Source organism: Oncorhynchus gorbuscha, linkage group LG04 (assembly GCF_021184085.1).
Source record: "Oncorhynchus gorbuscha isolate QuinsamMale2020 ecotype Even-year linkage group LG04, OgorEven_v1.0, whole genome shotgun sequence".
NCBI lineage: Eukaryota > Metazoa > Chordata > Actinopteri > Salmoniformes > Salmonidae > Oncorhynchus > Oncorhynchus gorbuscha.
Window position 1 is genome coordinate 53,083,058 of NC_060176.1, and position 20,279 is coordinate 53,103,336.

The following is a 20,279-nucleotide window of genomic DNA, read 5'->3' on the forward strand; positions in this document are numbered from 1 at the left end:
CAAGTCATTCTTAAATAGTGAACCATGTGTACTTGTAGGACATGAATTCCACATACACATGAGTGCAAACAATGTGATAATCATGATATGATATTTAGCCATACATTTACCTATCTATGTTAGAAGATGGGCCGTGTGATGGTGCTGAAAGAAGCCTGGACATTTGTGTGAGAGCATTGCCCCCTGTAGGCACCTGTCAGTAATGCAGTTCAGTAAATGAAGTGCTCCATCAGTCCTCTTGCCATTGTCCTTTTTAACCACTCGCCTGTGTGCATGTCCTCTGTATTCCAGGTCAGGGCAAGCTGCTCCTCTCCAACACCTTCCCTGACCCACGAGGGGCTCCTGTCCAGGGCCCCCAAGGCCCTGCTGGACCTGCTGGTCAGTATCTCCGTCTCTCTGTCTTGGTCCCCAGCCAGAAAACATATTGGTTTCAATATCATGTCAGTGTAGTGATTATATTGCGTATTCATTTGGGTTCTCGTACCAGTTATGCCCCTGGACTAAATATAAGAATTAACAAAAGTCTCTGTTCCCTGTCAGGTTCACTGAAACACATCTCTCCTGTCCCCAACTCTCACTGAAACACATCTCTCCTGTCCCCAACTCTCACTGAAACACATCTCTCCTGTCCCCAACTCTCACTGAAACACATCTCTCCTGTCCCCAACTCTCACTGAAACACATCTCTCCTGTCCCCAACTCTCACTGAAACACATCTCTCCTGTCCCCAACTCTCACTGAAACACATCTCTCCTGTCCCCAACTCTCACTGAAACACATCTCTCCTGTCCCCAACTCTCACTGAAACACATCTCTCCTGTCCCCAACTCTCACTGAAACACATCTCTCCTGTCCCCAACTCTCACTGAAACACATCTCTCCTGTCCCCAACTCTCACTGAAACACATCTCTCCTGTCCCCAACTCTCACTGAAACACATCTCTCCTGTCCCCAACTCTCACTGAAACACATCTCTCCTGTCCCCAACTCTCACTGAAACACATCTCTCCTGTCCCCAACTCTCACTGAAACACATCTCTCCTGTCCCCAACTCTCACTGAAACACATCTCTCCTGTCCCCAACTCTCACTGAAACACATCTCTCCTGTCCCCAACTCTCATCTTGAAATTCCTGATTTCCTCATTAGAGGAAGATGGAGTTGCTTCCTGTCTCTTAAACGTTGGATTGATTTGTTGTTCGCCTGTCTCTCCTGCCTTAGTTTGCATCAACAGCGTTCAATCGAATTATGTGTCAAGAAGAGCCTTTTCCATTCCCGTGTTTAAAGTGAGCCGTAAGAGGAGTGAGCTTGGGCCAGCTCCTATGATTGATCACATTTTGGATAAGACATATCTAGCATCCCTTCTATCATGACCAACCAAGGCAGATTTAAGTGTGTTCAATATAACGTTGTAACAAGCATGTCTGTATATGTAACGGTTTCCCCAGTCCAGTAATTCTTTACACGCCTACAGTGGAGGTAGGAATAGGAAGACACAGTTGTTAGTATTCATCTGAAAAATGACTTCTTATTATTTGTTTGACTTTTTAACCGCGGTTTATGTCATAGTCCAAATGCCTTTGCATAATCTGATTGTCTTATCTTGTTCCAGCTGTTCCAAAACACACATAACATGAAACCCTTTCCTATCAATGATCCATAATTCATCTTTTTTTCTCTCCTTTATTTTGTCTCTCCTTTCATTCTCAATTTGCCTTGTGTGTCTGATAATAACCTTTCTTGGCCTATAAAGGCAACCTAACCTAAAAGCTGCTCATTACCTTAATGCTCACATTCCTTATGTGTCCCATTATACAGGTCCCCCAGGCCCCAAAGGCCCCATGGGACCCCCTGGCCCAGCAGGACAGAACGTAGGTGTTTGCCTTAGCACTACAGTAGGCAGTGTGTAATGGTGCAATAGAAATAATCATCATCATATGAGTGAGATTAGATCCACTTACTGCACACTTCTACAAATGATGTGTCTTTCTCAACATTATATCCGGTCTCTCTACAGGGGAAGTCGGGGGCCCCTGGGAGACACGGCCCAGTGGGGCCAAAAGGAAAACGTGGGGAGAGAGTGAGAACAATGCACAGGCCAGCCAGGGCCCAACCACACCTAATGTTTCCATTCTATTTTTTCCATCCCCTAGATAGAGAGACAAAACTCCTAACTTGCCTCTGGCTTCTTAGGGTCCTCTGGGATATCCAGGAGAGAGAGGATTCATAGGAGATCCGGTAAGACACCTACTTCCTGTATAGCTGTGGCCCTGATGAGTATGGCCTTCATAAAGATGCGTTAGTGTGAGGAAAACCTACACGTCACACCTGAATACAGCATGGTAAACTATACAAACCTGCATTCTCACAAACTCAAGAGAATGGGTTTCTTCTGCTGCTTTTTCAAAGGCAGTACTGTCATGCAATTGAAGTGACATCACAGGTGTTCCATTACTCTTTACTTAATGTTTCTATTTAGGGAGTACCAGGAGACAAGGGAGAACCAGGAGAGAAAGGCCTGCCGGTAAGACTAAAATATATGGGCTGTACACCACTGGACTGCATAAGGCCAGGAGGCAGGAGAGGAAACTGGGGCCCTTTCTCAATGAGTCTTTCTTTGATTCCTTATGTCTTCTCTCCTTGCATCCACCAAAGCCATAGGAGGAGAATGTCCAAGGGGAGGAACCTTGGGGTCTTCTCTTCCAATGGTGTTTGAGAAGGAAGCGAGGATATAGGATGCGAGAAATGTGGGAAAACGAATTGAGAAAGAGTCAATTTCCCCACAGTGTACTTAAATTGTATAAATACTGTTTACTGTATAGACAATTATTGTGTCCGTCTAATCACTGATTTTCCTTTGCATCTTTCTTATGTTACAAGAACAATCTAAATGTAAGTGATCTAAATGATTTTTGACAGCAAGTCACCACTATGATCCATGTCCAATCACCACGTTTACATGCTTATCTTTGCGATTTCCCTTTTTGATAAAGTTTACTGTTAGTATTGTTCTGCAAATGGTCCTGAATTTGTTTTGTTTTTGAAAAACTTATTTACTATAGTCCGTTTACTGCATGTGGGATTGTGGTTGCTGTTGTTTGTGTGTGTTCTGTTTCATGATGATTTCCTGATCATGTGGTTTTTTGGTCCTTGGGGTGTGCTGTAGAATGCTGCCCCTTGTTGAAAACACTGTCCTACTCCTGTCCGACCCTAAAGCTGTCTGACTCCCTCTGCAAGCTACTGTCTCCATGGCTACCTTTCACAGTCACATTCTGAGAATCTGACATTGGCATATACATACACACACGCCTGCCTGACGCTCCTACCTCACACGTGCTAAGTCATTTGCTGACTGAGGGAAAGATCATGGAATCTATAAGAATCTGTTGAGTGGCATGTAATATATAGTTGTATTGAGGATCAATATTTGATCATGCCATGCTTTTACAAACCCTTCTACAAATTATATACATTTAGCAAAGGATGACATGTTCATATGTTAATTTAACTAGTGTACAACACATATTGTGTATACATAGTATAAATGTTATTATAAACTGGGTGGTTCGAGCCCTGAATGCTGATTGGCTGACAGCCGTGGTATATCAGACCGTATATCACAGGTATGACAAACATTTTTACTTCTCTAATTACGTTGGTAACTAGTTTATAAAAGCAATAAGGCACCTCGGGGGTTTGTGGTATATGGCCAATATACCACGGCTAAGGGTTGTATCCAGGCACTCCGTGTTGCGTTGTGCGTAAGAACAGTCCTTAGCCGGGGTATATTGGCCATATACCACACCCCTTCGGGCCTTTTTGTTAAGCATGTGTCGAATGTATATGCCAAATCACTCCATTTAGAGTTGTGGGAACAGTGGTGATGGGTTAGTTCTGGGTGTGTGGGGTAGGGTGTTTTGGATTGGGGTTGGAAATGTGAGTGGATACAGCTATCCTCCAGTGTCCCACAATGCATGGCTGCATGCTCCCATCCTTAGTTACTGCACTGTTTGCCATTTCTCTTTTTGCTTGCCAAACTCATATGTAAACTCTGTGTTTAACTTAGTGTATTAACAAAAAAATGCAGCAATAACACAGGAACCAGGCACGATTACTCTAAAATGTATCGCAAACCCAAAATATATTTCTTATCTCCTCAACGGCCTCACTACAGCCCCATTATCTGTTCTGCTCCCATCTGCTCCTCATCAATCAACCATGACATAGAGGAGCTTGTTATTGTGGAGCCATACAACCTGGAAAAACACGAATACACTGGACATTAGACATTGTTATGATGTATAGATATACAGGACTGTAGCTTAAGGAAATATTGCCTTTTGTTCCGTAGAGGTTTGTCCGCTACTCGTTAATCAGTTTATTTCTTGACCCAAGAGAAAAGTACTCAGGTATCCACGTTAACAAAATCGTGTGCATGCGTTCTTTATCAACTGTCACTGACATGACTGCTTGTGTCTGTGTTTTCTTTGTGTTTTTATTTTCAATGTTTCATATTTTTTCTTAGGGATTATTCATAAAGCCAGTAGGTTTTTCTTGAAAAGTAGATATTGATCTGTTTCTCATTTGAAACCGAAACTTTAAAAAAGACTAAAGACTTACTGGCTTTATCTGGTGAGCATATTTTAACACAGTGAGAGATGGATTGGCAGCTATTATGACCACAGCTGTATTAACAGTCATGTAGATACAATATACTGAGACTTCAGACTAAGACTTTACAAATGTTTTAGAAAATCACTTTTTTGTTGTTGTCATGCAACCCCTCTAAAATACTTGCCTGGTTGAATAGCTGCTCATCTTGATCAAGTCCAGAGGGAATGTGGATGGCATGGTCAAACCTGAAGCCTTGGACAGTCTACTCCACTTTTGTTATGTCAACAACATAGGAATGTGTTGTGATGTGCATGCTGTTTTTACCCAGCATGGCAAAGACTGGCCTGGTATGGCAGCATGGCCAGAGAACGAGGGAGATAGAGAGATACAGGGGAGGGATGAGGTAAAGGGATGCGGGCTGGGTGCGTGGACTGGTTTTAACCTGCTAACTGCTGCAATGGATTGACAGAGAGAAAATGACTTGCACCTTGGCGGGCAATTTGTTTGGCTTGTGCTCCTTACCTTGACAGCTGTATCTATCTTCACAGGGGGACGGGATACATCAGATCAGAGAAGCGCTGAAGATCTTAGCCGAGAGGGTTTTAATCCTCGAGACTATGATCGGTATTCATGGTGAGTAGGAGGCGTGGTCAGCTTGAGGCAGCAGGGTCAGCTTGAGGCAACAGGGTCAGCTTGAGGCAGCAGGGTCAGCTTTAGGCAGGGGTCAGATGAGGCTGGATCTCACCCCACCCTCCACCACTCGTGGGATGTGGGACGTGGGACATGGGGTATGGACAGAGGTAGAACAGCCCCAGGACCAGGCCTGGTGTGTCCACTCTCCACCCCTCACCCAGTCCCCTTGTCACTGTTCTCCGATAGGACATTAGTTTGAAGATGTTCCAAGACTTGCAGGCAGACCTGGAGCTTCTGGCTCGCAGGGTGACACTGCTGGAGGCTATCATCTGGCCAGGTAACGCTGGTAACCATCCTCACCCCTCATTCAGGCTAGATTACATTATCCACTGCATTTGGCATGCAGGGATCATACTTAAAATACTATTTTATGTATTTTTTTTGCTTTAAAAGTTGTTGCTCTATGTGGACTCACATTAGTAGACATCTACCAGTAAATGCTGATTTCTTCACTAAATAAATGCATGTAACTCAAATGACTTTCATCTCTAGACACATGATAATGATCGATATCTCATCAGCCTCCTATGGCAACATCATATAAATGCTTTATGATATTTAATAATGTGCTCTATTAACTAAGTATTTTATATGTATGTCTCATATATGTATGCATAGGGTAGCATGGCCCCAACTCATTGTTTCTTCAACAGAGCCTGATCTAGGGTCTGGAGATGGTTCGTTCGGCACTGCGTCCCAAGGCGGTTTCTACAGGAATAAGCGGGCAGGCGCCCTACCCTATTGGCTGGTCTCCCCTCCTCTGTCCTCGGACACCAAGGTTCAGGGGAAGTAGAATCCCTCCTGCATCTCTGAGGATCACGGGGTCTAACCACCCCTCCCTTAGGTCTCTCTGGCACTCTACTGATCCAGACCTTATCTGATACCCTCTGTCAGCTGTACCATCAGACGAAAGGTGGAGGACACCTCAGGGAAGCCCCACTGGTGCTCCGGAGTCTTCCCACCTCCATTGGGAACCAGTACCACCCCCCTCTACCCCAACACACACCTCCCCATAGACCCATGGCTCCCCCTGTGTCCCGTCCCTGTGTCTACAGCTAGGAAATATTTCAGCCTCGGAAAACATGCAAAGATTCTTGTAAGATAAAAGGAAACCCAATATTGAAGGAAAATACCACCCCAAAACTATATTTTGGTATTTGTTTCATTCGTGCATTGTTGACATAGTCCCAAATGTTTTGCTTGTCAGCAATAAAGTTTTCAAGATATGTAACTTTCAAAATACAGAAATCATCCCTGTATGATGCATTTAAGCATCGTATGATCATTTTTGCGGGGAGTTTTCCTTGAAATGTTTAATGGTGCTCATTCAACTGAAACAATTCTGGACTATAAGGGTCATTGCAGTATAGTACAAATGAGGGTCAATTAAAGGAGAAATCAAGTGTGAAAGAAAAGAGACTGGCTCTGAGAATTTGTTTGGACTTTAACAATGTCGGGAATCTCAGAGGTTTACTTATTTAAATATATTTAACATGTACAGACTACAAGACACACATGTACACAAACAAACCTCTTCCCTTTATATTCCTTTTGGTTCTATAATATTGTTTTAATCCTTGTTATGAAGTGCACTATAAAGATGAAGAATTACACACCGTTCCCGTTGAGGTGTCAGTTAACATGTTCTGAAAAGTCAAGCATATCTGTGTGTGTGTCTTGGTGTCTGATATCCCCCCATTTCAATCAAACACACAAGGGATGTCATTCTATTTATTTGATTCACATTCTAGTTGAGATTTATGTTGTTGCACATCAATTCAGTTCTGTGCTACCCTTTTCTGCACTTTCTACATTTTTAGACAGTATTTTCTCAAGAACGGTGCCGAAATACAAAACTCATATCCTTATAGCAAAGTATATTCTACAAAGTTCTGATTTGTGATCAAATTCCTGCATTTCTTTCGAAACCCAAGCTGCAGCTCGTGCATAAACTGCCAGTAGTAAGACACCTCACATTTATTTTAAAGCCACAAGCTAAAGCAATGTCATCTCTAAGAAACCCTTCCTCCTACAGCAACTTCAGTCCTAAGCACACAGTAGGAGTAGAGGACTTGTTGATGGAACTTGAATACATTTTTTGCGTAACTTTGTACCACTATTTCATTCTTTAGATTTGACCTTTTAGTAATTTAGCAGACGCTCTTATCCACAGCGACTTTCAGTAGTGAGTGCATACATTTTTCATACTTTTTTCGTATACTTCGACTGATTTATCTGTCACAGTAAAGAAAAAGGCTTCTTTGATCAAATGTGTTTCTTTATCTTATAAAAAAAAATATCAATCACAGTTTCTTATTTTGTATGTAACGTCATATGTATTTCCATTTTGGGCCTATTTCAAATTACTTGCTAATGTGTTATTGTGCAAAACAAATGTGTAGATGCTTGGTATAATAAATAATTGTTTTGTGTTTTTTAACAGGCTCATTGTCCTCATTCTTTTCATAATTACATTTATTTGAGTACTCTTGTCTTTTCCTTTTATCCCCCAGGGTACATTTTAACACAAGTTCAGCTCAGTAAAACCCAAGCAAATAACTATATCATGATACTAAATCATATTTTCTGTTCCAAGCTCCTGCTAGTTGGCCACTCTGTGTTGATCTGACAGGCCTCAGGTATTCCTTGGTGGCAGAGGGCTCTTTTCTTTGGATGTCATCACAGCCTCCTCCCCAACTCTGTCATCAATGAGCAGGGAGATGGCGCCATCTAACTGTCGAGTGGCAGCCAGCGCCACCACAGCTTTATGCACCATCTAACTGTCTAGTGGTAGCCAGCGCCACCACAGCTTTATGCTCCATCTAACTGTCGAGTGGCAGCCAGCGCCACCACAGCTTTATGCGCCATCTAACTGTCGAGTGGCAGCCAGCGCCACCACAGCTTTATGCGCCATCTAACTGTCGAGTGACAGCCAGCGCCACCACAGCTTTATGCGCCATCTAACTGTCGAGTGGCAGCCAGCGCCACCACAGCTTTATGCACCATCTAACTGTCTAGTGACAGCCAGCGTCACCACAGCTTTATGCGCCATCTAACTATCTAGAGGCAGCCAGCGCCACCACAGCTTTATGCGCCATCTAACTGTCGAGTGGCAGCCAGCGCCACCACAGCTTTATGCGCCATCTAACTGTCGAGTGGCAGCCAGCGCCACCACAGCTTTATGCGCCATCTAACTGTTGAGTGGCAGCCAGCACCACCACAGCTTTATGCGCCATCTAACTGTCGAGTGGCAGCCAGTGGAATCAGCTAAGCATTATATGATAAATTACTCCATAAAATAGAATACATATAGGCTACAGCAAATATGCTCTTCTTTACTAGTAAATACCCTAGTAAACCTGACTGACTTCAGAGAGGACACCAGGACATTGACAATTCCACTTTGACCCCTGGTTCCTCCGGGACATCCTGTAAGGAGGTCAGTACCCCCGCCCTCAGCATCTGCTCCTCCAATAATTGGGCCTCTGACACTGCTTCAGACCCATTCATCAGCCATTGAGGAACAAGCGCTGGCCAAGGCTGTGGGTTCATGGGTGAAAGGTTAGAGGGAGCCGCCTGAGGGAATGACCCAAATCTGTAATAAACAACAAAGTCTCATGTGACAATACTCACTCATGCAACCAACTCTGCCATTCCAAGGCTAGGTAGTAGTAAGTCAGACTTGAACAAGCTACTGTTGTTCTCACCTCTGTGCCTGGAGTAGTAATGAACATAGGCCCAAGCAGGGTGGAAGTTGAAAATCCCAATATCCTTTATTTTCTGCAACACTCCAATAAAGGATGGACAATCATTAAACAAAGGTAAGGTATATAATCACAGAATTTAAAAGATAAGCTGTACATTTTTATGAAACATGGTGAAGCCCCAAAATTGCCCTCGCTGGAAGCCTGTGTTTCAGACATAAGGAAGTGGATGGCTGCAAATGTTCTACTTTTAAACTCGGACAAAATAGAGATGCTGTTCTAGGTCCCAAGAAACAAAGAGATCTTCTGTTGAATCTGACAATTAATCTTGATGGTTGTACAGTCGTCTCAAATAAAACCATGAAGGACTTTAACGTTACTCTGGACCCTGATCTCTCTTTTGACGAACATATGAAGACTGTTTCAAGGACAGCTTTTTTTCCATCTACGTAACATTGCAAAAATCAGAAACTTTCTGTCCAAAAATTATGCAGAAAAATCAATCCATGCTTTTTTCACTTCTAGGTTAGACTACTGCAATGCTCTACTTGCTGGGTTCCCTGATAAAGCACTAAATAAACTTTATAGTACTAAACACGGCTGCTAGAATCTTGACTAGAACCAAAAAATTTGATCATATTACTCCAGTGCTAACCTCTCTACACTGGCTTCCTGTTAAGGTAAGGGCTGATTTCAAGGTTTTACTGCTAACTTACAAAGCATTACATGGGCTTGCTCTTGCCTATCTTTCCGATTTGGTCCTGCCATACATACCTACACGTACACTACGGTCACAAGACGCAGGCCTCCTAACTGTCCCTAGAATTTCTAAGCAAACAGCTGGAGGCAGGGCTTTCTCCTATAGAGCTCCAGTTCTATGGAATAGTCTGCTTACCCATGTGAGAGATGCAGACTCGATCTCAACTTTCAAGTCTTTATTGAAGACTCATCTCTTCAGTAGGTCCTATGATTGAGTGTAGTCTGGCCCAGGAGTGTGAAGGTGAACGGAAAGGCACTGGAGCAACGAACTGCCCTTGCTGTCTCTGCCTGGCCGGTTCCCCTCTCTCCACTGGGATTCTCTGTCTCTAACCCTATTACAGCGGCTGAGTCACTGGCTTACTGGTGCTCTTCCATGCCGTACCTAGGAGGGATGCGTCACTTGAGTGGGTTGAGTCACTGACGTGATCTTCCTGTCTGGGTTGGCGCCCCCACCTTGGGTTGTGCCGTGGCGGAGATCTGTGTGGGCTATACTCGGCCTTGTCTCAGGATGATAAGTTGGTGGTTGAAGATATCCCTCTAGTGGTGTGGGGGCTGTGCTTTGGCAAAGTGGGTGGGGTTATATCCTGCCTGTTTGACCCTGCCTGTTTGGCCACAGTGTCTCCCGACCCCTCCTGTCTCAGCCTCCAGTATTTATGCTGCAGTAGTTTATGTGTCGGGGGGCTAGTGTCAGTTTGTTATATCTGGAGTATTTCTCCTGTCTTATCTGGTGTCCTGTGTGAATTTAAGTATGCTCTCTCTAGATCTTTCTTTCTCTCTCTCGGAGGACCTGAGCCCTAAGACCCTGCCTCGGGACTACCTGGCCTGATGACTCCTTGCTGTCCCCAGTCCACCTGGCCGTGTTGCTGCTCCAGTTTCAACTGTTCTGCCTGCGGCTATGGAACCCTGACCGTTCACCGGACGTGCTACCTGTCCCAGACCTGCTGTTTTCAACTCTCTAGAGACAGCAGGAGCGGTAGATATACTCTGAATGATCGGCTATGAAAAGCCAACTGACATTTACTCCTGAGGTGCTGACCTATTGTACCCTCGACAACCACTGTGATTATTATTATTTGACCCTGCTGGTCATCTATGAACATTTGAACATCTTGGCCATGTTCTGTTATAATCTCCACCCGGCACAGCCAGAAGAAGACTGGCCACCCCTCATAGCCTGGTTCCTCTCTAGGTTTCTTCCGAGGTTCTGGCCTTTCTAGGGAGTTTTTCCTAGCCACCGTGCTTCTACACCTGCATTGCTTGCTGTTTTGGGGTTTTAGGCTGGGTTTCTGTACAGCACTTTGAAATATGAGCTGATCTAAGAAAGGCTTTATAAATCAATTTGATTTGACTTGATTTGAGAAGACAGAGACAATAGGTACAAAACATTATTCCAATCATTTGTTGTATTTTATGACAGAGAACGATACAATTGTATCCTATCAGTATGGCACAGTAGTGGAGCAGTCCAGGTACCTGGGAAGCAACACCAGATTAAGGAGTAAGAGCAGCCAGGGCAGGAACCCAACAGGTACACATATGAGCAGCTTCCTCTGGGTCACCTGACGAAACTAGGCTGCTCTTTACTCTTTCTCTTAAATTCAAGGGGCTTTATCGGCATGGGAAAAATATGTTAACATTGCCAAAGCAAGTGAAGTAGATAATATACAAAAGTGAAATAAACAATAAAAATGAACAATAAACATTATACTCACATAAGTTCCAAAAGAATAAAGGCATCACAAATTGTCATATTATGAATATATACAGTGTTGTAACGATGTGCAAATGGTTAAAGTACAAAAGGGAAAATAAATAAACATAGATTTGGGTTGTATTTACAATGGTATTTGTTCTTCACTGGTTTTCCTTTTCTTGTGGCAACAGGTCACAAATCTTGCTGCTGTGATGGCACACTGTGGTCTTTCACCCAGTAGACATGGGAGTTTGCCAAAATCTGGTTTGTTTTCAAGTTTTTTGTGGATCTGTGTAATCTGAGGGAAATATGTGTCTCTAATATAGTCATACATTTGGCAGGAGGTTAGGAAGTGCAGCTCAGTTTCCACCTCATTTTGAGGGCAGTGTGCACATAGCCTGTCTTCTCTTGAGAGCCAGGTCTGCCTAAGGTGGCCTTTCTCAATAGCAAGGCTATGCTCACTGAGTCTGTACATAATCAAAGCTTTCCTTAAGTTTGGGTAAGTCAAAATGGTCAGGTATTCTGCCATTGTGTACTCTCTGTTTAAGGCCAAATAGCATTCTAGTTTGCTCTGTTTTTTTGTTAATTCTTTCCAATGTGTCTAGTAATTATCTTTTTGTTTTCTCATGATTTGGTTGGGTCTAATTTTGTTTTTGCCTATTTTAACCGCACGCTTTTTGTTTGTGTACATGGATTTTAGAATGTTGTATGTTTTTCCCCCAACACCACTTTACATCAATTTGTATAGCAGACCCTCATGTCAAATTGAGTTTAAGGCTTATTTGAAATCAACAAATCATGAGAAGACTTTGCCTTTGTTTTGGTTTGTTTGTTTGTTTGTTTGTCAATTAGGATGTGCAGGGTGAATACGTGGTCTGTCGTACAATCATTTTGTAAAAAGCCAATTTGACATTTGCTCAGTACATTGTTTTCACTGAGAAAATGTACAAATCTGCTGTTAATGATAATGCAGAGGATTTTCCCACAGTTGCTGTTGACGCATATTCCGCGGTAGTTATTGGGGTCAAATTTGTCTCCACTTTAGTGGATTGGGTTTATCAGTCCTTGGTTCCAAATATTGGGGAAGATGCCAGAACTAAGGATGATGATAAAGAGTTTAAGTATAGCCAATTGGAATTTGTTGTCTGTATATTTTATCATTTCATTGAGGATACCATCAACACCACAGGCCTTTTTGGGTTGGAGGGTTTTTATATTTTCCATGTAGTTCATTCAAGGTAATTGGAGAATCTAGAAGGTTCTGGTAGTCTTTAATAATTAATTCTAAGATTTGTTTTTGATCATGTATATGTTTTTGATGTTTGTTCTTTGTTATAGAGCTAAAAAGATTGGAGAAGTGGTTTACCCATACATCTCCATTTTGGATAGATGCTTATTTGTGTTGTTGTTTGTTTAGTGTTTTCCAATTTCCCAGAAGTGGATAGAGTCTATGGATTCTTCAATTACATTGAGCTGATTTCTGACGTGCTGTTCCTTCTTTTTCCAGTGTATTTCTGTATTGTTTTAGTTATTCACCATAGTGAAGGCATAGACTCAGGTTTTCTGGGTCTCTATATTTTTGGTTGAAAAGGTTTCTCAATTTCTTTCTTAGGTTTTTGCATTCTTCATGAAACCATTTGTCATTATTGTTCATTTTCTTCAGTTTTCTGTTTGAAATGTTTAGATTTGATAGGGAAGCTGAAAGGTCAAATATACTGTTAAGATTTTCTACTGCCAAGTTTACACCTTCACTATTACAGTGAAACTTTATGTCCAGGAAGTTTTCTAAAAGGAATTGAATTTGTTGTTGCCTAATATTTTTAGCATACTCCCTGAGTCCCTTCCCTGTTTCACACCTGGTAGTTTGGTGGATGGGACTACCAGCTCTCTGTAACCTTGTCATGCAGGTGAAAGAGGACCCAAACGCGACTTAACAGAAACAGAGTTTATTAATGCTCAAAACGGAATAACTGAAATCCTCTAGATTTGTAGAGGGGAAAACCACTGGAGAAGCGGCCACAGACTGCAGGTCGCTTCGGGTAGGCGCAGGCCGTAGTCGACTGAGACACCTGCTCACACGCAGCGTCTGATGAAGGCACAAAACACGACAGGACAGGGTGATACACAATCACGGCAAAAAACACGACAGGACAGGGCGAAACGCAATCACAGCATGGTGAATACAATGCAAGGAACCGACCGCACAGGAACGGGACACAAAGGAATAAATAGGGACTCTAATCAGGGGAAAGGATCGGGAACAGGTGTGGGAAGACTAAATGATGATTAGGGGAATAGGAACAGCTGGGAGCAGGAACGGAACGATAGAGAGAAGAGAGAGCGAGAGAGTGAGAGAGGGAGGGGGAGAGAGAGGGATAGGAGGGAAAGAACCAAATAAGACCAGCAGAGGGAAACGAATAGCATGGGGAGCACAGGGACAAGACATGATAATAAATGACAAACATGACAGTACCCCCACTCACCGAGCGCCTCCTGGCGCTCTCGAGGAGGAACACTGGCAGCAACGGAGGAAATCATAGATCAAACGGTCCAGCACGTCCCGAGAAAGAACCCAACTCCTCTCCTCAGGACCGTAACGAAAAACGATAAAAAGGGAAACTAGGGTACTACTCTAAAAAAAAAAATGAGAACTAGGGACAGACTGAGACACAGCAAGGGCAGGGACAAGAACAGGAGAGATGCGATGGCAGGGAACAGACTGAGACCCAGCAAGACCAGGAGCAGAAGCAGAAAAAAAAAAATTACCAGACTTCTTCTGCGCGCAGTCTGAACACGCAGCCACGAAACGGCGCGTGTCACGCTCCTGAGTCGGCCACCAAAAGCGCTGGCGAATAGACGCAAGAGTGCCTCGAACACCGGGATGACCAGCTAACTTGGCAGAGTGAGCCCACTGAAGAACAGCCAGACGAGTGGAAACAGGAACGAAAAGGAGGTTACTAGGACAAGCGCGGCGACGCAGTGTGCGTGAGTGCTTGCTTAACCTGTCTTTCAATTCCCCAGACTGTCAACCCGACAACACGCCCATAAGGAAGAATCCCCTCGAGATCAGTAGAAGCCACAGAAGAACTAAACAGACGGGATAAGGCATCAGGCTTGGTGTTCTTGCTACCCGGACGGTAAGAAATCACAAACTCGAAACGAGCGAAAAACAACGCCCAACGAGCTTGACGGGCATTAAGTCGTTTGGCAGAACGGATGTACTCAAGGTTCTTATGGTCTGTCCAAACGACAAAAGGAACGGTCGCCCCCTCCAACCACTGTCGCCATTCGCCTAGGGCTAAGCGGATGGCGAGCAGTTCACGGTTACCCACATCATAGTTGCGCTCAGATGGCGACAGGCGATGAGAAAAATAAGCGCAAGGATGAACCTTATCGTCAGACTGGAAGCGCTGGGATAGAATGGCTCCCACGCCTACCTCTGAAGCGTCAACCTCGACAATAAATTGTCTAGTGACGTCAGGAGTAACGAGGATAGGAGCGGACGTAAAACGTTCTTTTAGAAGATCAAAAGCTCCCTGGGCGGAACCGGACCACTTAAAACACGTCTTGACAGAAGTAAGAGCTGTGAGAGGGGCAGCAACTTGACCGAAATTACGAATGAAACGCCGATAGAAATTAGCGAAACCTAAAAAGCGCTGCAACTCGACACGTGACCTTGGAACGGGCCAATCACTGACAGCTTGGACCTTAGCGGAATCCATCTGAATGCCTTCAGCGGAAATAACGGAACCGAGAAAAGTAACGGAGGAGACATGAAAAGAGCACTTCTCAGCCTTTACGTAGAGACAATTCTCTAAAAGGCGCTGTAGAACACGTCGAACGTGCTGAACATGAATCTCGAGTGACGGAGAAAAAATCAGGATATCGTCAAGATAGACAAAAACAAAAATGTTCAGCATGTCTCTCAGAACATCATTAACTAATGCCTGAAAAACAGCTGGCGCATTGGCGAGACCGAACGGCAGAACCCGGTACTCAAAATGCCCTAACGGAGTGTTAAACGCCGTTTTCCACTCGTCCCCCTCTCTGATGCGCACGAGATGGTAAGCGTTACGAAGGTCCAACTTAGTAAAGCACCTGGCTCCCTGCAGAATCTCGAAGGCTGATGACATAAGGGGAAGCGGATAACGATTCTTAACCGTTATGTCATTCAGCCCTCGATAATCCACGCAGGGGCGCAGAGTACCGTCCTTCTTCTTAACAAAAAGAACCCCGCCCCGGCCGGAGAAGAAGAAGGCACTATGGTACCGGCGTCAAGAGACACAGACAAATAATCCTCGAGAGCCTTACGTTCGGGAGCCGACAGAGAGTATAGTCTACCTCGAGGAGGCGTGGTCCCTGGAAGGAGATCAATACTACAATCATACGACCGGTGAGGAGGAAGGGAGTTGGCTCGGGACCGACTGAAGACCGTGCGCAGATCATGATATTCCTCCGGCACTCCTGTCAAATCGCCAGGTTCCTCCTGAGAAGTAGGGAGAGAAGAAACGGGAGGGATGGCAGACATTAAACACTTCACATGACAAGAAACGTTCCAGGATAGGATAGAATTACTAGACCAATTAATAGAAGGATTATGACATACTAGCCAGGGATGACCCAAAACAACAGGTGTAAACGGTGAACGGAAAATCAAAAAAGAAATAGTCTCACTGTGGTTACCAGATACTGTGAGAGTTAAAGGTAGTGTCTCAAATTTGATACTGGGAAGATGACTACCATCTAAGGCAAACATGGGCGTAGGGTTGTCTAATGGTCTGAAAGGAATGTTATGTTTCCGAACCCATGCTTCGTCCATGAAACAACCCTCAGCCCCAGAGTCAATCAAGGCACTGCATGTAGCACCCGAACCGGTCCAGCGTAGATGGACCGACATAGTAGTACAAGATCTAGATGAAGAGGACTGAGTAGTAGCGCTCACCAGTAGCCCTCCGCTTACTGATGGGCTCTGGCCTCTTACTGGACATGAATTAACAAAATGTCCAGCAACTCCGCAATAGAGGCACAGGCGGTTGGTGATCCTCCGTTCCCTCTCCTTATTCGAGATGCGAATCCCTCCCAGCTGCATGGGCTCAGTCTCAAAGCCAGAGGAGGGAGATGGTTGCGATGCGGAGCAGGGAAACACCGTTGATGCGAGCTCTCTTCCACGAGCCCGGTGACGAAGATCTACCCGTCGTTCTATGCGGATGGCGAGAGCAATCAAAGAGTCCACATCTGAAGGAACCTCCCGGGAGAGAATCTCATCCTTAACCACTGCGTGGAGTCCCTCCAGAAAACGAGCGAGCAGCGCCGGCTCGTTCCACTCACTAGAGGCAGCAAGAGTGCGAAACTCAATGGAATAATCCGTTATGGACCGTTCACCTTGGCATAAGGAAGCCAGGGCCCTAGAAGCCTCCCCACCAAAAACTGAACGGTCAAAAACCCGAATCATCTCCTCTTTAAAGTTCTGGAATCTGTTAGAGCAATCAGCCCTTGCCTCCCAGATAGCTGTGCCCCATTCTCGAGCCCGGCCAGTAAGGAGTGAAATGACGTAAGCAACCCGAGCTCTCTCTCTAGAGTATGTGTGGGGTTGGAGAGAGAACACAATCTCACACTGCGTGAGAAAGGAGCGGCACTCAGTGGGCTGCCCGGAGTAGCAAGGTGGGTTATTAACCCTGGGTTCTGGAGGCTCGGCAGGCCAGGGAGTAACAGGTGGCACGAGACGTAGACTCTGGAACTGTCCAGAGAGGTCGGAAACCTGAGCGGCCAGGTTCTCCACGGCATGGCGAGCAGCAGACAATTCCTGCTCGTGTCTGCCGAGCATGGCTCCTTGGATCTCGACGGCAGTGTAACGAGCGTCTGAAGTCGCTGGGTCCATTCCTTGGTCGGTTCCTTCTGTCATGCAGGTGAAAGAGGACCCAAACGCGACTTAACAGAAACAGAGTTTATTAATGCTCAAAACGGAATAACTGAAATCCTCTAGATTTGTAGAGGGGAAAACCACTGGAGAAGCGGCCACAGACTGCAGGTCGCTTCGGGTAGGCGCAGGCCGTAGTCGACTGAGACACCTGCTCACACGCAGCGTCTGATGAAGGCACAAAACACGACAGGACAGGGTGATACACAATCACGGCAAAAAACACGACAGGACAGGGCGAAACGCAATCACAGCATGGTGAATACAATGCAAGGAACCGACCGCACAGGAACGGGACACAAAGGAATAAATAGGGACTCTAATCAGGGGAAAGGATCGGGAACAGGTGTGGGAAGACTAAATGATGATTAGGGGAATAGGAACAGCTGGGAGCAGGAACGGAACGATAGAGAGAAGAGAGAGCGAGAGAGTGAGAGAGGGAGGGGGAGAGAGAGGGATAGGAGGGAAAGAACCAAATAAGACCAGCAGAGGGAAACGAATAGCATGGGGAGCACAGGGACAAGACATGATAATAAATGACAAACATGACAAACCTAGAGGGCAACCAGTGGGTCCGTCTCTATACCATGTTTCTTGTAGGATGACAATGTCTGTATTTCTTTGATGAAGGTCCAGGTTCCTGCTCTTTAGGCCAAAGGCAGATGACCTCAGGCCTTGGAAATTCCAGGATGATACAGTGGGCTTTGTGTTCCATAAAGTGTCCAATGTTGTTGGTCGTGTGGTTTGGCCTCAGGCCAATAAGTGTGAACAGAGCCTGCTGGGCTAGTGCAAGAGAGGGGGTTGGGCCTGTTTGCCTGCTCACGGCCTGGGCGTACGTGTGACTTCCATGTTGAGGCCCTCTTTGCGGGGCTGGGGTGCATGGGATGGGAAGGAGGGGCATAGTATCTCTACTTGCACATTCATCTTCTGCACACCTACCATTCCAGTGTTTAATTGCTATATTGTAATTACTTTGCCACCATGGCCTATTTATTGCCTTAACTTCCTTATCTTACCTCATTTGTACTCACTGTATATATAGACGTTTAGTTTTTTTGTTCTACTGTATTATTGACTATGTTTTGTTTATTCCATGTGTAACTCTGTGTTATTGTATGTGTCGAATTGCTATGCTTTATCTTGGCTAGGTCGCAGTTGCAAATGAGAACTTGTTCTCAACTAGCCTACCTGGTAAAATAAAGGTGAAATAAAAATATAAAAAAAGAAAAATAGGTCTGATCTGAGGGGGCATAAGGAGCTTCATTTTGTGCTCTTTTCCTGTCTTATCATTCTTTACATACACATGGTACTGTATTTTAATTACCTCTGATCAGCGGGAGGCAGGTTCTAGCCTCTCCATTTGGTTGGAGTAGACTGTGCGACTCTCCTGCCATTGTTGGGCTAAAAGGCTTTGACATCTCTCACTTGACACGTCAGTGCTAATTGAAGTTGTATCAAGCTTGGTAGCCTTAACTTAGCGTTCAGTCCTTATAAAGTAATGTAATGCATTTTTATTCTTGGCTTTTGGAAATAAAATATAGCTTCAGACTAAACATTACTCACTCAGTTTCAGGTTGGATGGTGTTATCTGGTTTCTGTTGTTTTCCAGAGCATTTTCCAGAGTATAGCTTTGGAATAGTAATCTTTGGTAGTTGTAAGCCTTACATGTGATTCTGTAATTCTGTCCAAAATCAGGTTGTAGTTTTTGAGTTTTGATTTGGAGTGAAGGTCATGTTGTAGAGGATAGCATCCTGTATATGTCCCTGACAAAAAAATCTAAGTTTATCTAACTGTAAATCTATCTTTATTTAAGAACATGCTGAAAAATGCAGGACATAATCTGCTCATGACCTCTCCTCTCTGTCTCTCCTCTCAGAGGACCGGAGCATCAGGACTACCTGGCCTGATGACTCCTTGTTGTCCTTAGTCCACCTGGTCGTACTGCTGCTCCAGTTTCAACTGTTCTGCCTGCGGCTATGGAACCCTGACCTGTTCACCGGATGTGCTACCTTGTTCCAGACCTGCTGTTTTTCGACACTCTCTCGACCGCACCTGCTTATCTCTAACTCTGAATGATCGGCTATGAAAAGCCAACTGACATTTACTCCTGAGGTGCTGACCTGTTGTACCCTCTACAACTACTGTGATTATTATTATTTGACCCTGCTGGTCATCTATGAACGTTTGAACATCTTGGCCATGTACTGTTATAATCTCCACCCTGCACAGTCAGAAGAGGACTGGCCACCCCTCAGAGCCTGGTTCCTCTCTAGGTTTCTGCCTAGCTTTTCCTAGCTCACAAACTAGACTCAGGGTGCCCACCCCGAGAAGCTTAATTGAGCCAATGTCCCACATGGTGACATTATATCATTGACACAACAGTTTTTTTTGTGCGGTAAAATGCCACTCATGTCGCCTATACCAAAATCCGACACTGAGAGTGAAAGGGAAGCCACCATGCCCCACCATTGCTCCTGGCATGGATCCAAGCAACAGTAGGAGAACTGCATTGTAGAGAAGAGATGGCAGCTCCTAATGACTGAAGGCGTAGAGTTAAAGATCTGTGTGTGTGAGAGGGAAATTTACACATTCTGTTTTCTATTTTTAATTTCACCTTTATTTAACCAGGTAAGCTGGTTGAAAACAAGTTCTCATTTACAACTGCGACATGGCCAAGATAAAGCAAAGCAGTGCGACACAACAACACAGAGTTACACATGGAATAAACAAGCATACAGTCAATAAAACAACAAAAAAAGTCTATATACAGTGTGTGCAAATGGCGTGAGGAGGTACGGCAATGAATAGGCCATAGTAGCGAAGTAATTACAGTTTAGCAAATTAACACGGGGGTGATAATTAGCAGATGATGATGTGTAAGTAGAAATACCCCTGTTCAG

The 20,279-nt window shown here is 44.6% G+C and overlaps 1 protein-coding gene and 1 pseudogene across 5 annotated transcripts in view; one reads left to right on the top strand and one right to left on the bottom strand.

Annotated features, from left to right (window-relative positions):
• LOC124034269 (EMI domain-containing protein 1-like) overlaps positions 1-7,746 on the top strand; it is a 74,745-nt gene extending 66,999 nt beyond the window's left edge. Inside the window, exons 10-18 of one of the 5 annotated variants that reach the window (XR_006838547.1) lie at positions 292-378; positions 1,818-1,870; positions 2,017-2,079; positions 2,193-2,237; positions 2,479-2,523; positions 2,880-2,891; positions 5,162-5,246; positions 5,493-5,583; positions 5,960-5,994. Coding sequence is in view for 4 of the 5 variants with exons in the window: in XM_046347206.1 (XP_046203162.1) it covers positions 292-378; positions 1,818-1,870; positions 2,017-2,079; positions 2,193-2,237; positions 2,479-2,523; positions 2,880-2,891; positions 5,493-5,583; positions 5,960-6,099 (536 nt within the window). In the remaining variant the exon portion in view is untranslated. Of the gene's footprint in view, positions 1-291; positions 379-1,817; positions 1,871-2,016; positions 2,080-2,192; positions 2,238-2,478; positions 2,524-2,879; positions 2,892-5,161; positions 5,247-5,492; positions 5,584-5,959 lie in introns of all 5 variants that reach the window. The other 4 variants (XM_046347206.1, XM_046347207.1, XM_046347208.1 and 1 more) reach the window with 4 other exon arrangements.
• A 195-nt stretch (positions 7,747-7,941) lies between these two features.
• On the bottom strand, positions 7,942-18,303 carry LOC124033002 (annotated as a pseudogene).
• Between the last annotated feature and the right edge of the window lie 1,976 nt (positions 18,304-20,279).